Here is a 23,650-nt window from a genome sequence, read left to right as displayed (position 1 = left end):
GAACAACTGTAGGAGCAGCCGGTGGTTTGGGAATAACAGACAGGTCAAAGACGACACAGAAATGATCAGACAGAGCAACATCAACCACATTGACATTTGAAATATTTACACCCTTTGTAATGAGCAGGTCCAGAGTGTGCCCTCTCTTGTGAGTGGGCTCACTGACATGCTGAGTCAGACCAAAAGTTTCAAGGACGACACTAAGCTCTTTGGCATTTTTGTCACACACATTATCCACATGTACATTAAAATCACCTGTAATGACTAAACCATCAAAGTCTGTGCAAACAACTGAAAGCATCTCAGTAAAATCATCAATAAAACTTTGACAGTGCTGAGGAGGTTTGTATATGACGATGTAGAGTATGGACGGTGATTGTTTTAGCTCCATTTTGAAGGAAACATACTCAAATGATGAAAACACCCCAAATGACAACCTGTGTGTAACCAAATGATCTCTAAAAAATGCACACACTCCTCCACCCTTTTTATTTGCTCGTGTTTCAGATTCAAATTTGAAGTTGATTCCACTAGCACTGCATGACCTGTGTTTTTGTCATGCCATGTTTCAGTAAAAACATAAAGTCAAGATTAAAAGAAGAAATAAAATCATTAGTATCATCAAATATTAGTATCATTATCTGATTTTTGATACTTTTGACAATCCACAGAGATTTAAATAGTAGGTGATGAGATTAAATATTGAGTCTATTTCTTAGTATCAAAATCAAAATTTGATTTTAGTTTTGTGACAACACTAATGTGTATGACTCATTAAAAAAAAAAAAATCATATGGTGTTAAAGCAGTTATTATCTATGAGCTTAAAGCCACAGTATGTAACCTTTCTATCCAAAATGAAAACATTTTTTCCCAGTTTTTGAAGTGCACAGAACATGTGTCGTTTTGGTGACAAACCTCAAAGACTCCCTGGAAATAGTTTTAATCACCTTTGCTTATAACCACCCACAGCACAAATCTGTGAAGAATGTGCTGAAGTATTGTTTGAATTACAGAAACACTTTGACAGATCTCAATGTGAAAAAATAAATAAATAAAAAATGCTGGATATCTATACAAATATGGCCAGGGCAATGTCTAATGGCAGTCAGACTGCTGTTTTCTAGCCTATAGAGGTCTGTGTGTTCCTCCATGGATCTGCCTCCCCAGAACATCACTGACTCACCAAACCACTCATGCTGAACCATGTTGCAGGCTTGTTCTTTGTCTTCTCCAGACTCTTGCTCAGGGTGAACCTGCTCTCATCTGTGAAAAGCACAGGGCACCAGTGGAGGACTTGCCAATTCTGGTGTCATCTAGCAAATGCCAATGGAGCTCCACGGTGCTGAGGGGTTAGCACGGGGCCCACTACAGGACATGGCGCCCTAAAGCCACCCTCATGAAGTGTGTTTGTGATTGTTTGGGCAGACAGTCACACCAGTGTCCTGTTGGAGGTCATTCTGTAGAGCAGGGCAGTGCTCGGCCTGTTCCTCCTGCACAAAGGAGAAGGTATCTGTCCCGCTGATTTGAGAACTTACTATGGCCCTGTCCAGCTCTCCTAGAGTAACTGCCTGTCTCCTGAAACCTCCTCCAAATCTCTTTTGCAACGGCATCTCCGGATGTATCATCCTTCTGTAGGATTAAGGAACAGCCTCATCCTCCCAGTAGAGATAATAACTTTAGTCAAAGCAGCACTAGAGGAAAACAATCCAATAACACCAAGAGGGGAAACTTGAAAAGACCTCCACATGCAAACCCAGTCCTCTTTTAGGGGTTGTCTCATTGTTGTGGTTCTAGTGCATCTGTTGTGCATTTCCATTAAAAGAGGAGCATCCTTTTGTTCCTAAGACATTGTCCTGTCCAGGTTTGTGTAGACATCCGATATATGATATTGTTTTCACATTGAGATGTGATGTGTTTTCAAGGTGTTCCTTTATTTATTTATTTATTTATTTATTTTGAGCAGTGTATTTCCATGGAATCATGCAGGTGACGTGTCACCTCCAGAAAGTTACGTACTGTATCTTTAACATACATACAAGAAGTTTTCGTGTTTTTTTTTTCTAATTGACCTTTGGTAGGATAGTGTATGTGGTGAATATTTATCATTGTTTGACATCAGTGAAGTGGCAGTTTGTGGAAAAATGCTAAGGAGAAAAGAACAAAAGTACAGGAAGTAGCTGTGAGTGTACCTGGTTGTGTTCCATTGCTGCCCATCACACTTATTTTGGCCCTTATATTATGATCATGAACTAACAGTCATAGAATTCACTTTACGTAATGGCAGAAGTGATGATGTAGTTAGTTAGCTTTAGTCATAAAAGTAGAAGCATAATACACCTAGAGTATAATGTGGTTACAGTAATAGTGACTGGTAACTTCATTCATTATGGCACATTACATACAAGTTCCACTAGAGGGTGATGTTTCTTATTTTAGCCTTATCGCCTTAATGTCAAATCACGTGACGCACATGACACTAGCACTGGATGGAATCACTTCTCCAGATTCAAAGCTCCGATGCTTAAGTGGAATATCTAGCCAAGTTTGCAATGCCTTCACTTCAGAATAATCATCTGGATTTGAGTAGTTTTAACTTTCAAATGCATTAGGTTTCATTGCCTTTATGATGTAATCTACGCAACAGGTTTTATGACAGTTTTGACTGATTTCAAGATCATACAGACTCAAATAACAAAGCAAACCTGTTACTGGGAAGTAACGGAATACATCTACTGAAAACACATGTTCAGAGTAACTGTAACTGTATTCTTGTACAGTTACTTTTCATTTGGTGGTATTCAAAATACATACTTTTCTCATATTAGTGGAATACATATACATACATAGTATCTGTTCACAAAATATTTGCTTCAAACTGCACCTTCTTAGTGGAAACATAGAAAATAGCACTCTTTGGGAGAGTGCAGCTGTGAGTTTTTAATGTTTACACTATCGTTTAAATGTAACTTGATGTAAAAGTATTCTTAGTAATCTCAATACAGTACTGACTGGACCATGGAACTGCGTAATGTTACAAAGTTTTTAAGGCAGATATTCTGTGTTCTGTGACTAAATATATTTATTCTTCCCAGCTCTGCCAATGGGATAAGTATTGTATAATATAATGTGATAATATATAATATAATTAAACAGTCACAAATCTCTTGAGACCAAAGTAATGATCTAGCTAATTCAAGTAAATACATTTTAATCAAAACTACTGCAGTCAGGATAAATGTCCTGAAGTCATTTTACATCATACTGATTTTTGTAGTGTTTGATAAGGAGAGTAAAGCTGGAGTATCTAGGCTAATATGCATTTCTAAACCAGAGCACAAGAATGAACCCAGAGAACATGCAAACTCCTCTCCTCAGTGAAATTCTACCTGGCCCAGGAATCAAACCTAAGACCTGTTCTCACATTAAAACGTCAGACGACACAGCACACCGAGATGAACACATGATCTTTATTTGCGACAGTGTTTTGGTCTGAACTTGAGTTTTGTTTCATTCTTGTGGTAGCTTCAGTTTTCTCTGTTTCAGCTGGAAGAGGCCAGTTCCTCAAGAGCGTCCTGGAGTCTGCACAAAACAACAACATATTTTTAGGTTCATATGGATTTACCCGTGACAGCAGGTATGCTCCAAAATTGTTTAGTACCAAAACCTACAACAGAAATCAGATGCCACGTCCCCGCTGTTTTCTCCTCTTTAGTAGTAATGCTTGGTGTGTGGTGTTGTGACTCTGAAGTTACAGTACTCTTACTGTCCATTAGTAGAGGTTATATATGTACTATACAGGATATTCAAGTTTGTGTACACAGCAGTGGGAGCAGAAGCATTGGTTGCAAAGTGCATGTGTCTGTAGACATTTCAAGTCCTCTACATCCAGCAGGTTCATGTATATAGTACTAACAATAGTATTTACAGTAGAAGTGGTAGTAGTAGTAATAGTACTATTAAAACTCATTTGAAGTAGCCTCCATGAAGCAGGTTCTTGTATATAGTAGTAGTACAGCTAGTAATCGTAGTAGTATTTGTAGTGTTAGTACTCACTTGAAGTTGCCTTCGTCGAGCAGGTTTTAAATATAGTAGTAGTAGAGGTAGTAGTAGTATTTGTAGTATGAGTACTCACTTGAAGTCGCCTCCGTCGAGCAGGTTCTTGTAGGTGGCGATCTCTGCCTCCAGTTTGACCTTGATGTTGAGCAGGGCCTGGTACTCCTGACTCTGCTGTTGGATGTTTGCTCTGAGCTGTGTGAGCTCATCCTCCAGACGCAGTAGGATGGCGTTGTACTTCTCCATCTCTATATTGTTCCTCATCTCCACATTCCTCAGCGTGTCCTCCAGAGACGCTTTCTGCAGACCACAAACACTTAGCTATAGGACATAGTTCAGGTTGAAATGGGCTGTAATCAGTTGAATAGATGCTTCTATCTTCAGTTCAGAGTGAGAGCGCTGTGTGCTGTCTGCATCTAATGGAGCTCAAGCTTTGGTTCTGAAGGTTAATTCATTTTACATTAATTTTTCCCATAGACTTTTCAAAAAATTCTAATGTGAAGAGTTCAAAGGAAGCTAACCAGCTACAAGCTAGCTAACATCCATTGTTTTGGTGTGCTTCATTATAAAGCATTTTTATAATTTTGCAAACCAGGAAGTAATACTGATGCGCTGTAAGCATGCTAGTTTAGGGTGATCATATTTCCATTTGTGAAAACCCGGACATCTTACCAGGGGTGAGGGTGGGGTCTCGACATTGAGCTAGTCTCACCTCACAACCTGTGCACATGACCTCCCACTTGTCCTGCCCGGGACGGAAAACGGAGAATTTCTTGTACAAGTTATTGTTAAATGCACATTTGCCCTTCGGCATGTTGCAGACTGACCGACTGTGTCTGCTCGCTCCTTCTGAGTCACAGAGCTACGAGAGACACTCAATTTAATGGCCCCAATGAAAGGTAATGAAAACCTGGACATTTCCATCACGGTATGTGAAAAAACACGGACGCCCAGGACAGGACGTGAAAAACGGACAGTTGTTTTTAGCATTATGGTGATTAGTTTTATTAGGCTGCTAGAAATGAGTTGGAACAGTGAGGAATAACTTTGGACTTCTGCAAAGAGTTTCAAATGAACAGGTCATGTTTTTCACATTTTGAAGACAGTAAAATATGACTTTTCTTAAGCTCTTGTATCGTCTTTAAACAGAAGCGTGCTCGTATTTAAACAGGTCAAGGTTCTTACCAGGTTCTGTTGTGATGCCAGTTCTATCTCGAGCGTCTGGATCTGTCGGCCCAGGTCACTCTTCTCCATCTGTGCGCCCTGAAGAGCCTCTGTGTTCTGAGACACCTGCACCTGCACCTCTGTGATCTGTACAACACAACACAACAACACAACAACATCAGACACACCTGCACCTCTGCGATCTGTACAACACAACAACAACAACAACAACATCAGACACACCTGCACCTCTGCGATCTGTACAACACAGCACAACAACAACACAACATCAGACACACCTGCACCTCTGCGATCTGTACAACACAACAACACAACAACAACACAACATCAGACACACCTGCACCTCTGCGATCTGTACAACACAGCACAACAACAACACAACATCAGACACAGCTGCACCTCTGTGATGTAAACACAGCACAACAGCAAAGAAAGCATCAAAAATGTTGATGTTATTAAAATGAAGTTGAAAATGTGTTGAAGGTAAAATGACAGGTCCTTGTTGAAAATGATGTGAAAAATCAAGCTTTCGTTTGAACTTTCAGGGGGAGAATAAATTGAGCTTCAGTACAGTTACAACACTAATCTTTCAAACCCAAAATTTCAGTACTAAGGAATCTTGATACTCATACAATATTGTATGTATTGAATGATGATAATTATATATAATATATATATAATATATATATATATATATATATATATATATATATATATATATATATATATATATATATATACACACACACACACACACACACACACACATACATATATATATACATACATATATATATATACGTATATATACGTATATATATATATACGTATACGTATACGTATATATATATATATATATGTGTGTGTGTGTGTGTGTGTATATATATACAACAATGTTTCCAGTCTTAACTCTATAGGCCAGTGCTACTACTTCCTCCTACCTTCAAAACAAGAACTCCAGCTATTCCTAACTCCACAGTTACATCTACTTCCCCTCCATCTTCAAATACTACGACTGTTACTTTGACAACAATAACCACCACAGACCTGGTTTTCGTGCCAGCGTTTGAGGTCGTCTGCGTTCTTCTGGGCCATCTTCTCGTAGTTGGCCCTCACTTCCTCCATGATCTGGGACAGGTCCTGACCTTTGGGAGCGTCCACGTCCACCTGGACTCCAGACTGAGAGATCTGGTTACGCAGCTCCATCACCTCCTGCAGACAGAAGACGTCAAAAGTAAGACATCTGGTCTTGTGTTGTAAAACCGAAAATAAAAGATAGAAAACAGCGATTTATGTTTAATCTGAGGTTTGTACTGGAAGACCTAGGGGCACTAAAGGAATAAGCAGCTTGAATCTGGTAAACCAAATATGAGCTGCTAACTTTGAAGTTGCTTATCTGAAAAATGAAGTCAAGTCTGAGGAATGTGCATAAACTTTAAAGAACAAATATTAGGCATTATCATAGCCCTTTAAACATGGTCTTGAGTACATTTGCTCTGGCATTTCAATGATTGAGAACTCAAAATTAATTAATTAAAAAAAGGGAAAAAATAAGTTAGGTAATAAAGAGCATGATGTGTTTTTGTAAGCACACATTAGAAATGAAGATGATCTGACTGCAGAGATGCTTCAAACAAGCCTGCTGATCACTTATTGGGTTAGATGAGTTACTTCTGACAGAGGATTACTCAAACCAAACTGGGAATGAGATGAAATACAGCTCCAGGTATGTTTTTATGGTAAGTTAAAAGCATGGTTAAAAGCTCAAAAAATTCAATTCTGCATTATGAGTTTTCTTTAAAACTTTGAAGGAGCACCTCTGTATTATCAGTGTTTGAGTTCATGTTAGACTCAGTTTAAACTCAGTGATAAAAGCACAGGTTTAGTTTGGGTACATTTCCAGTACAACACAGTATTAACTCTAGGGGTGTGCAAAAATATCAAAATATCAATATATCGTATAATTTATTGCGATGATACAGTATTGATATCGTGGGCTGCTGTATCGATATATCTCCAAAAATATTTTGTGGCATATTTTGCCATATTATTTAGTTGCAGCTACAGTTTTGTTGTTTGTTCAGAGGAAGGAAACTCGTTTATGTGACACATTTGACATTTTCACTGTTTTGAGGATTAAAATGTTTGTGTTTCATATGAACTTTGCACAAAAAGTGATTTAACAAAAACTTTTAGTGTCACAGCCATGATTTAGCCTTTATTGAATCGTATCAAATTGATTTGAAATAAATCAGTATTGAATTGTATTGAATCAAAGGCCTATGTATCGTATGGATAACTTCTGAATGATTCCCATCTCTAATTAACTCACATTCTCGTGGTTCTTCTTGAGGAAGTGGAGCTCCTCCTTCACAGCCTCGATCTCGCTCTCGATGTTCATTCGGCTCATGTTGGTCTCATCGATGAGTTTCTTCAGTCCGGCGATGTCCGCCTCCACCGACTGACGGATCGTGGTCTCGTTATCAAACCTGTGCAGGGGAAGAGCAATTAGAACCACACACACCATCCAGTACTCAAAGCTCTGACACACTATTAACGGTGCTCTGCGGAACTTTTCCTGTAGAGGTTCTCCCACAGGTTTTTCATTAGTGTAGCATTAACCCTGTCTCCATGAAAACAAGCAGGTGACACCACAAGGCAGTTTCAGGTTTCAGGTCAGGGATCTCATTTGTCAGATTTGGCATAGAATTCATACTCAAAGTGAACTCATGGACAAAACACACTACTCGCTCACTTTTCATCTCTCTGAGCACAGATCATCTTCTGCCTCATCTCTGAAAACCCAGGTTGACAAAGTCTGACATTTTGGACTAGACTTCTCCACATCAAACTGTCTTTTTGTAGATCACAAACTTTAAGTGGGAAGTCATGAAGTAAATTTTTTTAACATATGTGCATTTTATGAATCAACAATCAGTACTCACTTTACTTTGAAGTCATCTGCGGCCAGACGAGCGTTATCGATCTGCAGGACTAACCGGGCGTTGTCTGTGATTCTGTCAAAAATCTGAAACAACAAAACACAAATATATAAATACCATTGAGCATTAAGCAGCTGTAAAACCCTGAATACAATGAAAACATATTTGAATCTTGCATTTAAAACTGTGCTTTCCGCCTCATTCATACACAGCACAATCACATCTGAGTCAGGTTTTCCCTATTCACTTTGCAGAATATTAAACAGATGTGGAATAAACAGCAGCGCATGATCTGAATCAAGACCCAACTTATGTAACTCCACAGACAAGAGTCCGATTTCAGATCCAAATCCAAACCCACACACTTTCACTGACAGAAACGAGGAGCAGAGGAGCAGAAGAGGAACAGAGGAGGGTCAGAGGAGTAGAAGAGGAGCAGAGCCAACTAAATGACTGGCTCAGAGGGACAGAGAAGAGTGTGGAGGGTCCGGGGGCCAAAAACCTGCTTCAGTTTAAACCAGGAAAATGTGTTTCCTCTTGGACACTTTCCTCTTGTGCAGCTGAGCCATAAATCAGTGTGTGCTGACCATGTGACGGCTCTGACCCTCACCAAACCACTGTACGTGTTTTCTTTTTGCAAAGTTCAAGCTGTTGCAACCTCTGCTAAGACACTCATACAAAAAAAAAAGCCGTTATATTGTGTAATTTAAAATACAGGATTTGAAATAGGCGAGTTTCATTGTTGACAAAAGCGCGCGTTGCATGCTGGGCTATTTTGGTCGGCGGCAATAAACACTAATTCAACATAATGGACGGAGCGAGAAAGCACGTAAAGGGTATTGATCCCGGTTATTTATCCACTCTAACGACAGAGGACCCAAGACCATTTGACCAGAAATTGGTCATAAGCATCGATGGAGACCAAATCACCCTTTTCAACCCCGACAAAGCCTGGAACAAACCAAATTTCTGGTCAGAATCACCAAATACTTGGCTAAATATTCACTTCGGCGATATCCACAATGACTTGGTGGAAACTCCTGGGCCATTCACAGCAGAAAAGATGAAAACCTCCAAGAGTCTCGATGCGTTGTTGAACTTGTTGGAGTCCACGGTTTGCTAGGATCTTATACGTTTGCTCTGCGAATGTTTGAAAGTCATTGAAAGCCCGCGTTGCATGCTGGGAAACATTTTGGTCGGAGGCGAGAAACACAATAGCGGTCAAACACAATGCGTAACCTCGCGTATTTATCCCCGATAATGGTAAATTCCTGCTGCATTATCAGATGCACAAATAGAAGCACGGAAGAAGGAAAATGTCTTTTTCGTATTCTGAGTGAAAAGAACCGCTAACGGTGAATTAAACGGCTTTCAAACATTCGCAGAGCAAACGTAGAAGATCCGAGCAAACCGTGGACTCCAACAAGTTCAACAACACATCGAGACTCTTGTAGACTTTCATCTTTTCTGCTGTGAATGGCCCAGAAGTTTCCACCAAGTCATTGTGGATATCGCCGAAGTGAATATTTGGCCAGGTAGTTGGCAATTCTGACCAGAAATTTGGTTTCGTCCACCTTTTGTAGAGGTTGAAAAGGGTGATTTGACGTCCATCGATGCTTATGACCAAATCGTCTTGGGTCCTCTGCCGTTAGAGATGATAAATAACCGGGATCAGTACCCTTTACGTGCTTTCTCGCTCCGTCCTTCAAGTTGAATTAGTGTTTATTGCCAACAAATCAACCAACCATTGCCGACCAAAATAATTCCCAGCATGCAACGCACACTTTTGTCAAGAATGAAACTCGCCTATAACACAGGATTGAAAGTCAGTACAATTTCTGTTAATGCTCCTACTAATACAACTCCAAAGTCTACCTCTGATACTGCGGTTGATGGCATGAGACACTTTTTGGTTTGCCCAATTCATAACCCTCCATTAGGAAAACCAGCATTTTAACTCCACTCTAGATCTTTCAGAGCCTTTACTGATATCTGCTGGAGTTAAATGCCGGATTACTTGCTGGCACTTAATGCACAGCCTGCTCCTCTATCTCCTCATACCACCACCCCCTGCTGTCACCACACTCAACTCTGCTGCGTGCTCTGCTCTAAAGAATTTGACTTTTGACTCTGGGACAGAAAATCTTTGTTAGCCCCCTCACTGTAGCCCCCGTCCTGCCCCAGGCTGAGTCAGACAGATGGAAACACCGCTTACAAATGACACTTACACACAAATTCAATGTATTTTTTGATATTTTAAAGTAAACGTAATCAACTCTTTTTGCAAATATAGTCAGGTTTATGGGCTGGTGTGATTGACGAAAAATCTGTAAATGCCTCAAACTGGGACATGGCATCCGTGTGTGTGTGTGTGTGTGTGTGTGTGTGTGTGTGTGTGTGTGTGCAGTCTCTTTTGTGCTGTGGAGGAGAAGAGGAGGGCCAGAGGAGGAACAGAAGAGGAGGAAAAGAGGAGGAGCAGAAGAAGGGCAGAGGAGAAGAAGAAGGGCAGAGGAGAAACAGGAGGGGTAGAGGAGTAGAAGAGGTTTCAGAGGTGGAACAAGGGAAGAAGGGGATTGGAGGATGAACAGAAGAGGGGGCAGAGGAGAAGAGGAAGGGCAGACGAGGAGCAGAGGAGGATGGATAGGGGAGGACAAAGGGGCAGAGGAGAGCTGAGGAAAAAGAAGATGAGTACAGGAGAAGAGGGTGATGGAGAGGCAGAGAAACAGGAGGGACAGAGGAGGAGGAGGGGTAGAATTGAAGCCTCTCTCTCTCTCTCTCTGCGTGTGTGTGTGTGTATGTGTGTAGTCTCTTTTGTGCTGTGTAGTTGTGTGTCATTCACATCTGTTTCACATTGGCTCCATTCTCCCCCTGTCTCCCCCTCTCTCCCTCTCTCTCTGTCTCTCTCACATTCTTTAGTGTTGTCCAGTTACATTCAAACATTCTTGTGCCAGCCCAGTCACGGGGTGGTGGCCGGTTTGAATCTTTGCAACAAATTAAGTTTGTCCTTTGGGGATGTGGCACAGACATAAAAATCTATTGGTGGTTTTCGAGATTGTGACGAAGGGAGCAAAAGACAGATTTCCATATGGTTATCATTGTAATTGTCATGAAATCTCCAAACGGTCACTTCACAAATGTTGAACCTGATCATTTCTATTTATGATAAGACTCAAGAACTCAGTGTATTACAACAAAAATCTGCATTTGAACAAGATTCATTTGAGTTTCATGGTTGGCCAGTAGAATGTTGTGATGTTTTCTAAAAAAAAAAGTGTGATACTCAGTTTACTCATTCAGCCATTCAACAAAAAATACTTAATTAAAAATGTAGAAAGCACTTTGCAATTGTACATCTGTCCCATTCCCGTCCCCACATCATAAATCACTACAGCTACAGCTTGGCCCGACTGGACCACTGTTTTCTGTGAGCTACATAATATTGGTTTAAAGTTCTGATTCTCTGTGTATTTATAAGGATCTGGAAACCTCAGATGAACACAAAAGCCCCACATCTGTTTCCCATTGGGGCCATTCTTCCTTTCTCTCACATTTTCACAGTCATGGGACACTAACCAATGATACGCTTTCAACAAGTAAAAGTACATCTAGTCTACAAAATAATATTGTTTGGAATAGGCTAGTAGAAGTAGAAGTAACCCACTTTTTAAACAAAGCAAAGTATATTGAATATTTGCCACAAATTTAAAGAGAACCAATTGTTTTCAAGATTTGCAGGACTGCATCAGGCATGGAATGAGTTAGCTCCAGGTTTGAGAGCAAATCATGATTTTATTTTTCTGTTTTACAATGAAATGCGCAGACTAGCAGTATTTATTTTCCATTCATTCCTTTAAGCTTAATGGTTTTATGAGCTTTTCCAATGTCACACAGCCCCATTTTAGTCAGCTAATCAGTGCACAGATCATGTCTTTAGTCAACCAAGACTTTCTTTAGTCGAGTACAACCCCAGAAATCATGTACTTTATTACTACAGTTGATACTTCTACTGCTACAACTAATTTTATTTATTTATTTAATTTATTCAACTAATACAGACACAGCTACTAGATTACTTTTACTACCATCACGACTGACCATGACAATTTGTGCTACTAACTGTGAGTACTTGCACTAATGCACTACTCTTACAATCTACTATTACACTGCGCTGATACCACACACTGCAAAAAGCAACATTAGTAAGTTAAAAATGACTTAAACTAAGAACATTTTACTTTATTTGAGTAGATTCAACTGGACAAGTAAAATGATCTACCAGAGTGTTTTTCTTCATTCAAGCAACATCAGATTTTGTTTCTTATTTTAAGTGCAAAGAGTTGTTGTTGTTTTTTTCTTATGTCTTACAATGTATTTTCATATTTTAAGTATGAAAAGTCTTGTTCTATTGGCAGATAATTTTGCTTGTTAAGTGAAATCTACTCAAATTTGAATTAAACTTTTTTGATTGAAGTTATCTTAACATGGTTAGATTTGAGTTTTTGCATTGCACTGTGCACAGTCGATTTCAGCATCAGTTTTTTTTTTATGTTATTTGTTGAAGTGAGTCTAGTCACGCTGAAGGACAGGCTTTGGGAGTTCTGTGCTGCTGGAGCTGGTCTTTGTGGTGGTTTTCTGCAGCGGGTGATTCAGAGGAAGTGCTGACTGTGGCACACATGGCTCTTTATAGTTTGAGCCACACCCTTCATTCTCCTACAGAAATCTGAGACACAAAACCAGGCATTTTCAACCAACTATCATCAGGGACATATTGTTTAAGGTTTTGTCACACTGTAAAAGTGTGTTGTATTTGACTGCATGTTTTGTTTTTTAATTATAGCTTATATTTACTGTCATCATTCTTTGTTTTATGTTGCCCCATAAGGCCAAAGCTTGTTGTTCACTGACAACAGCAATAAACTGATTCTGATTCTGAATATCCATTCAATGAACTACAAGAGTTCATTAGAAGTTTTGGATCATTTTGGTTAGTTTAGATTTGCTTAAAGCTGGTGTACCAGATTGTAATACAGAGAAATGGGGAAGCAGGCATTTAAATATATTGCCTAGCTCTCACACACCCTTTGGCACATCACCAGCATTCACATGCACGAGTTTTTGGAGCTCAGGCACAGCTTTACAACAGCCTTTTCAGACAGGGAATTCTCCACAGAAGTCATACTTTTGGTGAGGCTGTCTTATCCCTCAGAGCATCCCAACTAAAGAATGCAAAATCAGCTTCAGACACAGATTTCACTTGATTTAACCAGGAGTGTGGCTGTGTTCTATTTATTTATTTATTTATTTTTGCATTACATAACAACTTCTTGTAACAATCTTGTAAAGTTATCAACAGAACTATTCTCACTAACTAACCCTCAAAAACAAAGCCAGGGTTCTTTTAAGGCTGAATATGTCTTTATTTTGAGACATGTGATAAGGGAAATCTGTCATGTGATTGAAGAAATGATCATGATTCACAAATCCAACCAATCAAATCAGATGACTCAAAATGGCACAAGAGATGGTGCAAGACTCAATCACATGTGTGTAATCAGTGTGTAGAAAAAGGCCACAGATACTCAAGGTAATCTCTGTCTGCCCTGTAATACTAGTAATAATAGATCAAACTGGAATTGCACCACCAAGCACTCACACAGGCAAGGTGGGTGAAGCGTCTTGCTCAACAACAGCAGTATTCTGTCTAGAACAGGATTTGAAAGATAACTAAACATTAAATCCATCTTTTGCTTCTAAACTCTGTGCTGTTTAAAAACACTGTCTACTGTGCCTAGTCATTTCTGGCTATTTTAGAGGAAAGCTAAATCTAAGTGCTAAGTGCTGCCTTCAGTGGCCACTGCAATTTGAAGTAGCTGGTGACATCACTCAGCACTGTCCTGATCACAGACACATGTTTCTGATACAGACACTTGGTCGCAGGGGCGGAGTTTGAAGTGTGGATACCTGTTAGTCCAATCACAGAGATCTTTATACCTCCAGACCCTCCCCCACACTCTCCCCTTTAGTCCTCCAGACCCCGCCCCTCCTCCCCTCACTCTCCCCTTTAGTCCGCCAGACCCCGCCCTCCTCCCCTCACTCTCCCTTTAGTCCTCCAGACCCCACCCCTCCTCCCCCTCACTCTCCCTTTAGTCCCTCCAGACCCCACCCCTCCTCCCCCTCACTCTCCCCTTTAGTCCTCCAGACTCCGCCCCTCTTCTTCCTCCCTAACTCTCCCCCTTTTGTCCTCAGGCACTGTCCAGTTTAGCAGCTCTGTTTGAAAGGTGTTTGTGGGCGGAGTCTAAGTGTTCAGTCCCACGTTAAGCCCCTCCCCCTCACTCACCTGTCGACGCAGGTCTTCTATGATTGGCTCGTACTTGCTGTAGTCCCTCAGGTCAGGTCCGCCCTTCTCCAGCGCCTGTCGGATCTGCACCTCCAGTTCCTTATTAGCCCGTTCCAGGTTCCTCACGGTCTCCAGGTAGTTGGCCAAACGGTCGTTCAGGTTCTGCATGGCTCCCTTCTCGTTCCCCAGGATGGAGCTTCCACTTCCGGACACAGCCACCCCCCCGGCCCCCATACCCCCACCCAGACCTAGAGGAACAACACAAAGTATAAAACTATTGAAGAGTACACAAAGAAAATACTTCCTGTCCTACTATCGCTCCTCTTTTCACTTCCATACAAACTGTCACATACATCATTACATGACATTACAACTTTATCAAGTAAAAAATGTTTTAAAAAATCACTCATTTGATGCACAATAAAAAAAGAGGAATAAACTAGAGGGATAGAACAATTTTACATAAGACCAAGGAGAAGTTTGTTATCTGCAGAGAACATTAAGGTGTACTATGTAACTTTTCTGTGAGGGGTCTGCTGCCTGCTGGTCTCAATAGATATGTTGGTTATTGTTCTATATAGAATGTTCCAAAGTATGGCATTAAACAGATATTTTTTATATTTTGCTTTTATTCTCAAGAAAATCTTGGAAAAACATGCATAATTATGGTGAGTGGGGTGACCTCTGTACAGATCTGACCTGTAACCTGGCCTCTTCATATCACAATTATCAAAACTGTCTCCATGGAAACTGTTTAGTGTCATACTGTGGAACATTCTCAGCAATAACAGCTCCATGTGGTGGACCAGAAAAGTTACATAGTTCATCATTAACTAAATAAAAACAGTTTTCACAATGTCCTGCCCACACTGATGCATATACACAACTATAGGTGGAAGTGTAGAGTCATGTCCTACCTGCACCCAGCCCTGCTCCCATTCCGCTGCTCACTTTGTAGCTGGTTGTTGCAGAGATCATTGGGGCCCCGGAGCGCAGAGAGGAGGCAGAGGACACCCGGGTCCCCTTGCCCCCGGCCCCTCCGTAGATGCTGGCTGCCCTGTACTGTGGAGCAGACCTGCTGAAAGCCAAAGAGTTAGACCTGAAGTTCAGACTCATTTTGATGAGCGGCGAAACACAATGAGGATGGAATGTAAGCTGTAGCAGAGGCAGCAGAGGCAGTGTGCTCAGTCACAGCAGAGAGGAGCCAAAGGGAGGAAACAGGGAACTTATAGAGAGTTTAGGACCAGCCCACTTCAGAGGAGCCCCACGGACCCCTCCCTCCTGCCCACAGCAACACGAGGCTGCTTTTAATATCACCAGGCAACATATGCAAAACACACATGAAACAATACAGAACTGCAAGAGAGGCCAACTCCACTTATCATGTCAGATTTAAAATAGAATGAACAAAAGTATTCAAAAATATTGAAACTAACCTTTATTTTACAGGCTAAAGTTGTGCTCACCCAAACTTCTTCTACTACTACTGCAACTTGCAAGTACTACACTTACTACTACTACTACTACTGGATTCAAACATACTTTGAATATCACCAAACAGCTTATGCAAAATACATAGGAAATATTGCCAGTACTATTACTACTAAAAAGTCCTATTCATACAGTTCATCAAACAGAAGTATCTGCAGATTCAAATCAAACCATGAAAGACACTAAACTATTGTACTACAGAATTGCTACTATATAAACTACAACTACTTCTGTACTCTGAATACTTGTAACCTACATGAACTGAAGAACTATAGAAAGTGATTTATGTTCTAAGTGAGACAGTGGCTCATGCTCACATATCACCTTACACTAAAACCTGCTTTTGTAACGTAAGAACTTATTTTTCCCATTGAGCTACAAGACTCCACTGATGTACTACTGGTATTACTGAAGTTACTACTTCTACTTCTGCCATAAATTATGCTACAGTACAACTACTACTCCAGGTAACAAAAAGTGGAGTGTTAAAAGTGACTCTCACAGAATCATTTTGAACGTTTTCTCAGGGTTTATTTGAGTTCAATCTGTTCTAGAGTTAATTTAACATTTTTGGAAATGTTCATTAAGTAACACTGGACCAGAGTTCCTGTTTAAGGTTTTGAGAGTAATACTTTGTAGGGTTATCCTCATTTAACTAAACAACACACAGAGGTGTTTTATTTTTACACTTTATTTGAGTGATTTGTGTTATTTTAAGATGAAATTATGCACAAAACTGGTTCAAACTGGTCTTCTCTCGAGGGAGTTTGTAGTGGTGGGTGGGAAGAGCCAAATTAACACTAGGGGAAGTTGAATTAACTTCAACCATATCAAGTTTGGCAAATAACCACAATTCCAACACACATTTATCTTTCAAATAGTTAAAATAACACTTTTTGTGTTAAAAACTAAACTCATTCCTTTATCTGAGGGCTTCAGCAACATCTGGTTGTCACATTACAACACAGTTGTGGGTTGTTTGACAGAAAGACAAATAAAGCAAAGTGGTTTATTCAACAATTTCTGTTGTGGAGCTCAAACTATGTATAATTTATAGTTTTAAATGTACTTTGTAGTTCATAGTGCACTGCTACAACAACTATACTTCACTCACAACAGAAGCATATTACACTTTTTAACATCAATTTAAACATTTGAAAAATTGAAATTCCTCTGAAAAACACAATTTTGTTTTATTGCAGTTTTGCTTTGTGGGAAGTCCCAATTAAAATGTGATAAATTACGCAAACAAATTAGAATGGTTTTCACCCATAATTTGTCTTACCCAGGGTTGTATTTTGATTGGTTCATGCGTGATTGAGGAATTGTCCTGCATTTGAGGCTTCAGCCTTCAGCAGCTAGTCTGACAAACATCATCCAAACTATTATTCACCGGCGTTCAAATGGACATAGATCGTTTATGGTGAAATGGCTCTATGAAGAGAAGAGCAGCAGAGTGTCACTTCTGTAGTTTTCATTTCTATATTGTGTTTTAAGGGGGAATACATTATAAAAGATGATCTATACATGGTGATTTATGACATCATTACAATTGACTAAATGAGACTTGGTTGATTGTGACACTGAATTCTCCAGTGTGGCTCTGGCTCTGATTCAGAGACAGACAGAGTTTGGGCACAGCTCAGGGAGCAGGGCATGGCACAAACACAACATCTCTCTGGTTTCTCCCTAAAAGGCAAACGTGATTACTGCATAGTTCAGAGTCTGTGGTGAGAACAGCCCAAAACAAGCTGCCCTTAAACTGACCACTCAAATGCTCTGAAGCCTACAGCCTAAACAAGGTCAGGGCCCATCATCTCCACAGCATCATGCACTATTCTATATATGCTGGGTTAGGGTTAACTAATCATTACTTAAAGATGCACTATGTCACTTTTTGGGTGCAGGATCAAGCAGACGATGGACCCTCCAGCAGAGAAATTACACAGTGCATTTTTAAGATAAAGCAAAATTATTTATGATGGCTGTTTGTTTGTGTTACTATGATCCTGTGTACAACATCCCGTTACTTCTACTACTATCACTATTGATACCAATATTGAAAACCAAAGTCCTAAACAGGACAATGAACGCTCAGATTGCTGAACTGCTGAACATTCCACCATAAAAATACATGCAGAACACCCCCAGTGTGATGTCCCAGCAAAGCATCAGTAGTTTGTATACTTATTATTACTGACTACTACTACTACTACTACTATCACAATTCACCACAAGTACTACTACTTCTGCTACAGTCTGTATGTACAAGTACAGCAGTTGCACTGTATGTCCTAATCTCAGTGAGGTTCTTTCTTCTCACATGTGTATCTATAGTAACACAATCTCCTAAAGGAGAATCATCTGCACACAAACAGAGTGGGCGGTGTGCAAAGGTAAAGTGATATTTGGCCCTCAGACTGACAGACTGAGAAAGGATGACCTGGTTTCCTATCACTGTTTTTATCTCCATTGAATCTCATCGAAACACTAAACTAGAGTCATTAACAAAAGAGTGTGTGAAATCCTCCTCAACACAGATTCAATCATCTAGAACATGTTCTCCTCACAGTGTGAACGAGAGGGTCAGGGGAGGTCGGCCGTGAGGACATGTCAATATTGACTGATGTGGTTTACAGTAAACAGAGGCATTCTTTTCATTGGGATGAGGCGTTTAAAGCCTGTAGCTACGGGGGTTTGAAGACTTTTTTGATGAGCTGAAGTCACAGACAAGATTAAATAAAACATGAGAGTGTGTTTTAGGTGATAAGAGTTCATCAGCTGCTAATGATGTACTCTTCTGTACTGCTGCAATCATGCTTCAGTTGCAACAGCAGAAATGGCCAGAAGGTGGTAAAGTAGACAAACACTGTACTCAAGTAAGAGTAATGTTACTTCAAAATAAGTTACTCAAGTAGAAATACAAAGTAGTGGGCCAAGAAATGACTCAAGGAAGAATAAAAAAAAAAAAAAAAAGTATCTGTTTTGAGAAAATATCAGATTTATATTTTGAAATTAATGTAATGGAAGAACAAAACATTACATTAAATAATGAACCAAGTCTGGTGTTTTCAAAGAACAGACACAAACATGAAACAAACTAAATCAGAAGAGAAGGAGCTGCAAGAAACACAGATGTTCACATCATTTCAGATTGTCACATAAAACTTTTGTCACTTTAGACTCACTCACAGAGGGAAGAAAAGCACAACTTTTACTAGATTAAAAGAGTTAAAGAAAGAGAGTTACGTCAATAAAGAATATCAGAGAGAGAGAAAGAGAGAGAGAGAGAGGGAGACAGACAGACAGATACTTTATTTATCTCAAGGGAAATTCAAGTTTTGCTGCAGCAAACTGTTGCAGTTGATGCTGCTGCAACATTTCCACTGCTCGTCTCAGTGTTCTTTGTGTGTCAGTCAAAGGTCTCAGGTGAGTTTAAGAGGAGCACTGGTCAGAGAGGGTCAGCAGATCCTGTGGAAGAGACAAAAGTGTCGCTCCTCTGAATCCAGAGCATCACAGCAGTGTGCAGGGGGCGCCAGGTGAACACAACAGGAAAGGCCTCACTTTTTCAACGCTCTGATGTTTTGGTTGTAGATGAAATGATCCATTCCCTCAAAGCGTTTCCTCTGGAAGGTCTTCTGCCACATATGGCATAAAACCCTGGAGCTTCTCATGTCCAAAGCTAGCTCCTTAGCTAGCTTCTTGCACAGTCTCCATGGATATAGGGATTCACTGTTTTGGAAAGAAATCTCCAAACTTCTGACCCACAAATGCTTTTTCTTCTCATTGTTTGTTTATTTGTTTGTATTAATATATTAATCTTCTGTCTTAAAATCCTTTCAACTGACAACTCACGTCTTTGGGGTTAAAAATGCCAGTTTCTGTTTCATGTGGACAGGTCCAGTAAGTGTTGCCAGACTGGGTTGGTGCCACCCGATCGGGCTTGTTTTGACTACGTTAGGGAGGGAGGGGGAGCCTTAAGCAGGCACATCATATTTGGGAGACTTTCAACAAGTGTGGACAGTTTTTGTTTTCTTTTTGTTTTCACACCAATCAACGTGAGACACAATAACACAATAACTCGAGGAACTGTGTAGGATTTTCACTCCTGTCCAGTCTTATGGAGGTGCTACAGCCTGTGTGTGAATGGACGTTCTCTATGTTGATTGAATTCTTCGCTGTTTGAGTCTCAGGCTCTGTGTTTGCAGCTGTTCCTGCAGGAGCCGAGGCTTTAGCTGATCATTCATGATTTTCATTTTTATGCATGATGAAAACGTTATTGTACATTTTACCAAAGATTTGACAGAACATGTTTTCTCAGTACTGGAAATGTTTTTAAAAAGCCCAACAGTGGATCACATACATTTATTCAAAGTTGAAATGTTTTCTGTGACTAAACGTTGTAGGGAGGTTTTTGCTGAAGAGGGCGGGTTTTCGAATGTGATTGGGTGGAAATCACTAAACCCAATCTGACAACACTGGGTCCAGTAATTACAGACCCTGGCTCCTAATGACAGACAGTGTAGTATTGTGGCTCCTCTCTCTGTACCTGCTGCTCTGAGACTCAGCATTTTGGTCTTAAAATATTTGTATTAACCTGTGACACATGACCCTGGGGTTTGTATTTAATTGTTTTGTCAGTTCAAAAAAATCGTATTCATAAAATAAAACCTGGTTCCAGTTTGGCTCCTGTAACTGTGAGCATCATGAGCTTCATGTGAGCGGCGCTGACTATGGGAATTAGGTAAGGAAGACTTTCAAAAGCCCTGTGTCCATAAAACAACAGAACATCAGAAGAGCACACAGGAGCCTTTTGATGTGACTATTTTCCTTTTGTAGAATGTTGAAGAAAATCCAATGTTGAAACTACACCAATTTTCAAATAAACTACACTAATCTTCATCTTCAAATAGACATGTGACCTGCCCACATCTCAGCTGCACACTACGGGGAGATAAGAATCTCTGAGTACTTCAAGACTCAGAGCTTTGTACTACGAGACTTTGGCTGCAATCAAATTCTTGTATGTTTGTGTTTATTTATATATTATGATTTATGAACCTGCCTGTTCTCTTACCCTGTTTAATGGCAAAAACCCATCAATAACAATTAAATCAAGTTTAAACAATTAGGGATAATCTGCCGATACCTGATATTAATTGATACCAGTGTAGGGCTGTTTTTTTCCTAAACTTTTTACACAAGAAATCCAATAGTGTTCTGTAACTATAACTTCACATGTCATCATCATATCTTCATATGAGGAAAAGTCTAAACATTATGAGATGTTCTAGAACAAAATCAGCCTAGTCTTATGATGTCCAATTAAAGCAGGATATTGGCTTAACTGATATCATGAAACCGATACTCGATCCTGTTCAGTGATCATGTTTCAGTGTTGGCTCTGCATCTGAAGAATAACTGAGAAAACTGATTATTGAGATAATTCTCCACAAATAAATAAATAAATAAATAAGTAACTTGCTTGCCTTGTGAAGGTTTTATGAAGTTTTATCATGTACACAAGTATTTGTATGTCTGTCAGAGCACTCCATCAGGATGTCCTCAAGATGCATCTTTTTAACTCAAATCAAATCAAATTTAGTAAATGTGATATATTCTCTCGTATTTCATAACCTTGTACAACAAAATCTCGTGATATTTGTGAGATCACAAAGTCAGCGAGTCAGCTGGATGAACAAAGGTTTTTATGTTTCATCTTGTTCCACTTTTGTGATGCGTCGACCAATCAGATTCAAACTGTCATCATGATGCTCTGCCTTTAAAGAGCCGTTCAGATTGATAATGTGTAGAAGTCTGTATTCAGAGTGACGCACATCACTCTGGTGTGAGCCACGTTATGTACTGTATTTCACCAGTTAAATAACTGATAAAAACAATAATAATTCCATGAATAACCAATAGAAATAATAGTGACAGCCCTAAATAAAACAACTGACACATTCAGAAAAACAGAACATAGTGTTGCTTTACAGCTGATGCTGCCAAAGTGAATCTGACTCTGTGAATCTGAGTGATTTATAGTATCTATAGCATGTGTGCCAGCACAGTCTTCATGCTCAGCCCTGCCCCACAGGAAAATGGTGTATGGGGAATTAAAGTGAGCTTCATATAACAGTGGAGCCACCCAAAACACTTTTCTTTACCTGCTCATTTGAGGCAGGAACTGGTCAGATTTCACTCTTTCTCACAGTTTACACAATCCCTCCTCATTATATTTAAACACTATTGTCCGTGGGCCAGTCTTTTGAAAAAGGCAGAACAACTATAAGAGTTGGTCTGGGACGAAAGAGGAACTGAATTGGTTGGGCATGACTCATAACACATGACGAGGAGTTTGTGTTTGAGTGTGTGCAAAACACTTTTTTAAAAGTCATATGAAAAAATACGATTATCACAGTGGAAAAACCTTATTACTGAGTATTGAGTAATGCATTTGGAGACTGTTGACATTCATATTCTAACACTTTAATGTCGGTTTCATTCCAGGTTAAATCTGAGACAAAACAGAGCTGTTACAGGGGGGTGGGTGGATTGGCTGCTGCCATGGAAACTCACACAGGAAGTTCACTAATAAAAAACACTCACTATTATTGCAAACCTTGCATTGGTTTATCAGAGTGGGAATAAAATGAGCTCTCATAGTGGAAAAGATATTGTGCGATATTGTGTGATATAGGATGGAGTTATCCTAAAAAGAAAAGCATGATAAATAGTCATAAAAGTAGTGCTGGACAAGAGCCTGGCTCACAGTGTGGACGAGTCATTGTTCTGCAGCACACACACATTTTTCTGAGCTTATAATAAAACAAACAGGCTCCTACAGCCCCCCTATAGGACTACATTCATACTATAATACTCCCTACAACTGTACAACAACTCACTCTTATGGAACAGATAATACTCCTTACAACTACAAGTCATTCTCCTTGTGGATCAATAAAGTTTGTCTAAGTCTAAGTAACTTGTCCAGTGGAACGTTCACCTGGAATGATCCACAGTGTGGTATTAAACTTAGTCAGTTGCAGGTGTTTATTGCTGAAACAATACCTTGACAAACATGCATTCTTGTGAGTGGGGTCACCTCTCCACAGATCTGACGTGTAACTTAATAACATAGTGCTGTCACCTCCTTGTCTCCATGGAGATATGCACATTCATAGAAGCATCATGGAACAAATGAGGCACTGTAATAACATCACCGTGAAGACAAGATGAAAAGTTACACAGTGCATCTTTACACAATCACAGAGGGAACTGTAGCTTAACTCAAGATAAAGTGTTGTTCTATGAAAAGTATAAATAAAAACTACTACTTCTAGAGTATTTCTACAAACATACAGTACATATTTATAAGACTAAACGTGAACTCAAATGAACTGCCCTTCCCACAGTCCTCTGCGCTCTCATTGGTTTGGCAAAACAGGTCAGTGTGGGTGGGAGAAGAGGCGGGCTCTTGGACAATAGTTGAAATCTGATTGGCTTCTGGTCTGTCACTCATTTATCAGATATTAGCCCCCCTTGACATTTATCAGAGCCCTGTATTATGATATGCTGCTCTGGTTCAGGGAGGGTGGGATATGACTTGTTTATTCATTCTCACAAACCAACATTTTCCC

At 39.8% G+C, this 23,650-nt stretch overlaps 1 protein-coding gene across 1 annotated transcript; it reads right to left on the bottom strand.

Moving 5' to 3' along the window:
• Positions 1–3,449: 3,449 nt before the first annotated feature.
• LOC110165705 (keratin, type I cytoskeletal 18-like) lies at positions 3,450–15,740 on the bottom strand. Its single transcript, XM_020930892.2, has 8 exons — positions 15,437–15,740; positions 14,520–14,767; positions 8,186–8,268; positions 7,573–7,729; positions 6,288–6,452; positions 5,241–5,366; positions 4,135–4,355; positions 3,450–3,581 (listed from the first exon to the last, which is right to left on the bottom strand). Exons 1-8 carry the CDS (start codon positions 15,633–15,635, stop codon positions 3,542–3,544), a joined length of 1,239 nt encoding a protein of 412 aa, XP_020786551.1. The 5' UTR covers positions 15,636–15,740; the 3' UTR covers positions 3,450–3,541.
• Between the last annotated feature and the right edge of the window lie 7,910 nt (positions 15,741–23,650).

This window comes from Boleophthalmus pectinirostris, unplaced genomic scaffold (genome assembly GCF_026225935.1).
Source record: "Boleophthalmus pectinirostris isolate CB_2022bp ecotype Guang Dong unplaced genomic scaffold, ASM2622593v1 HiC_scaffold_3, whole genome shotgun sequence".
Classification (NCBI taxonomy): Eukaryota; Metazoa; Chordata; class Actinopteri; order Gobiiformes; family Gobiidae; genus Boleophthalmus; species Boleophthalmus pectinirostris.
The sequence above is the reverse complement of the archived record's forward strand: the minus strand, read 5'-3'. Positions and strand labels throughout refer to the sequence as shown.

Excerpts from the sequence above, each read along its gene's own strand:
- LOC110165705 (XM_020930892.2), bottom strand. The coding sequence starts at position 15,635 with ATGAGTCTGAACTTCAGGTCTAACTCTTTGGCTTTCAGCAGGTCTGCT. Across the intron at positions 14,768-15,436 it reads GGGAGCAGGGCTGGGTGCAG|GTCTGGGTGGGGGTATGGGG; the intron begins GTAGGACATGAC and ends TTGTTCCTCTAG. Across the intron at positions 6,453-7,572 it reads TCAAGAAGAACCACGAGAAT|GAGGTGATGGAGCTGCGTAA; the intron begins GTGAGTTAATTA and ends TTCTGTCTGCAG.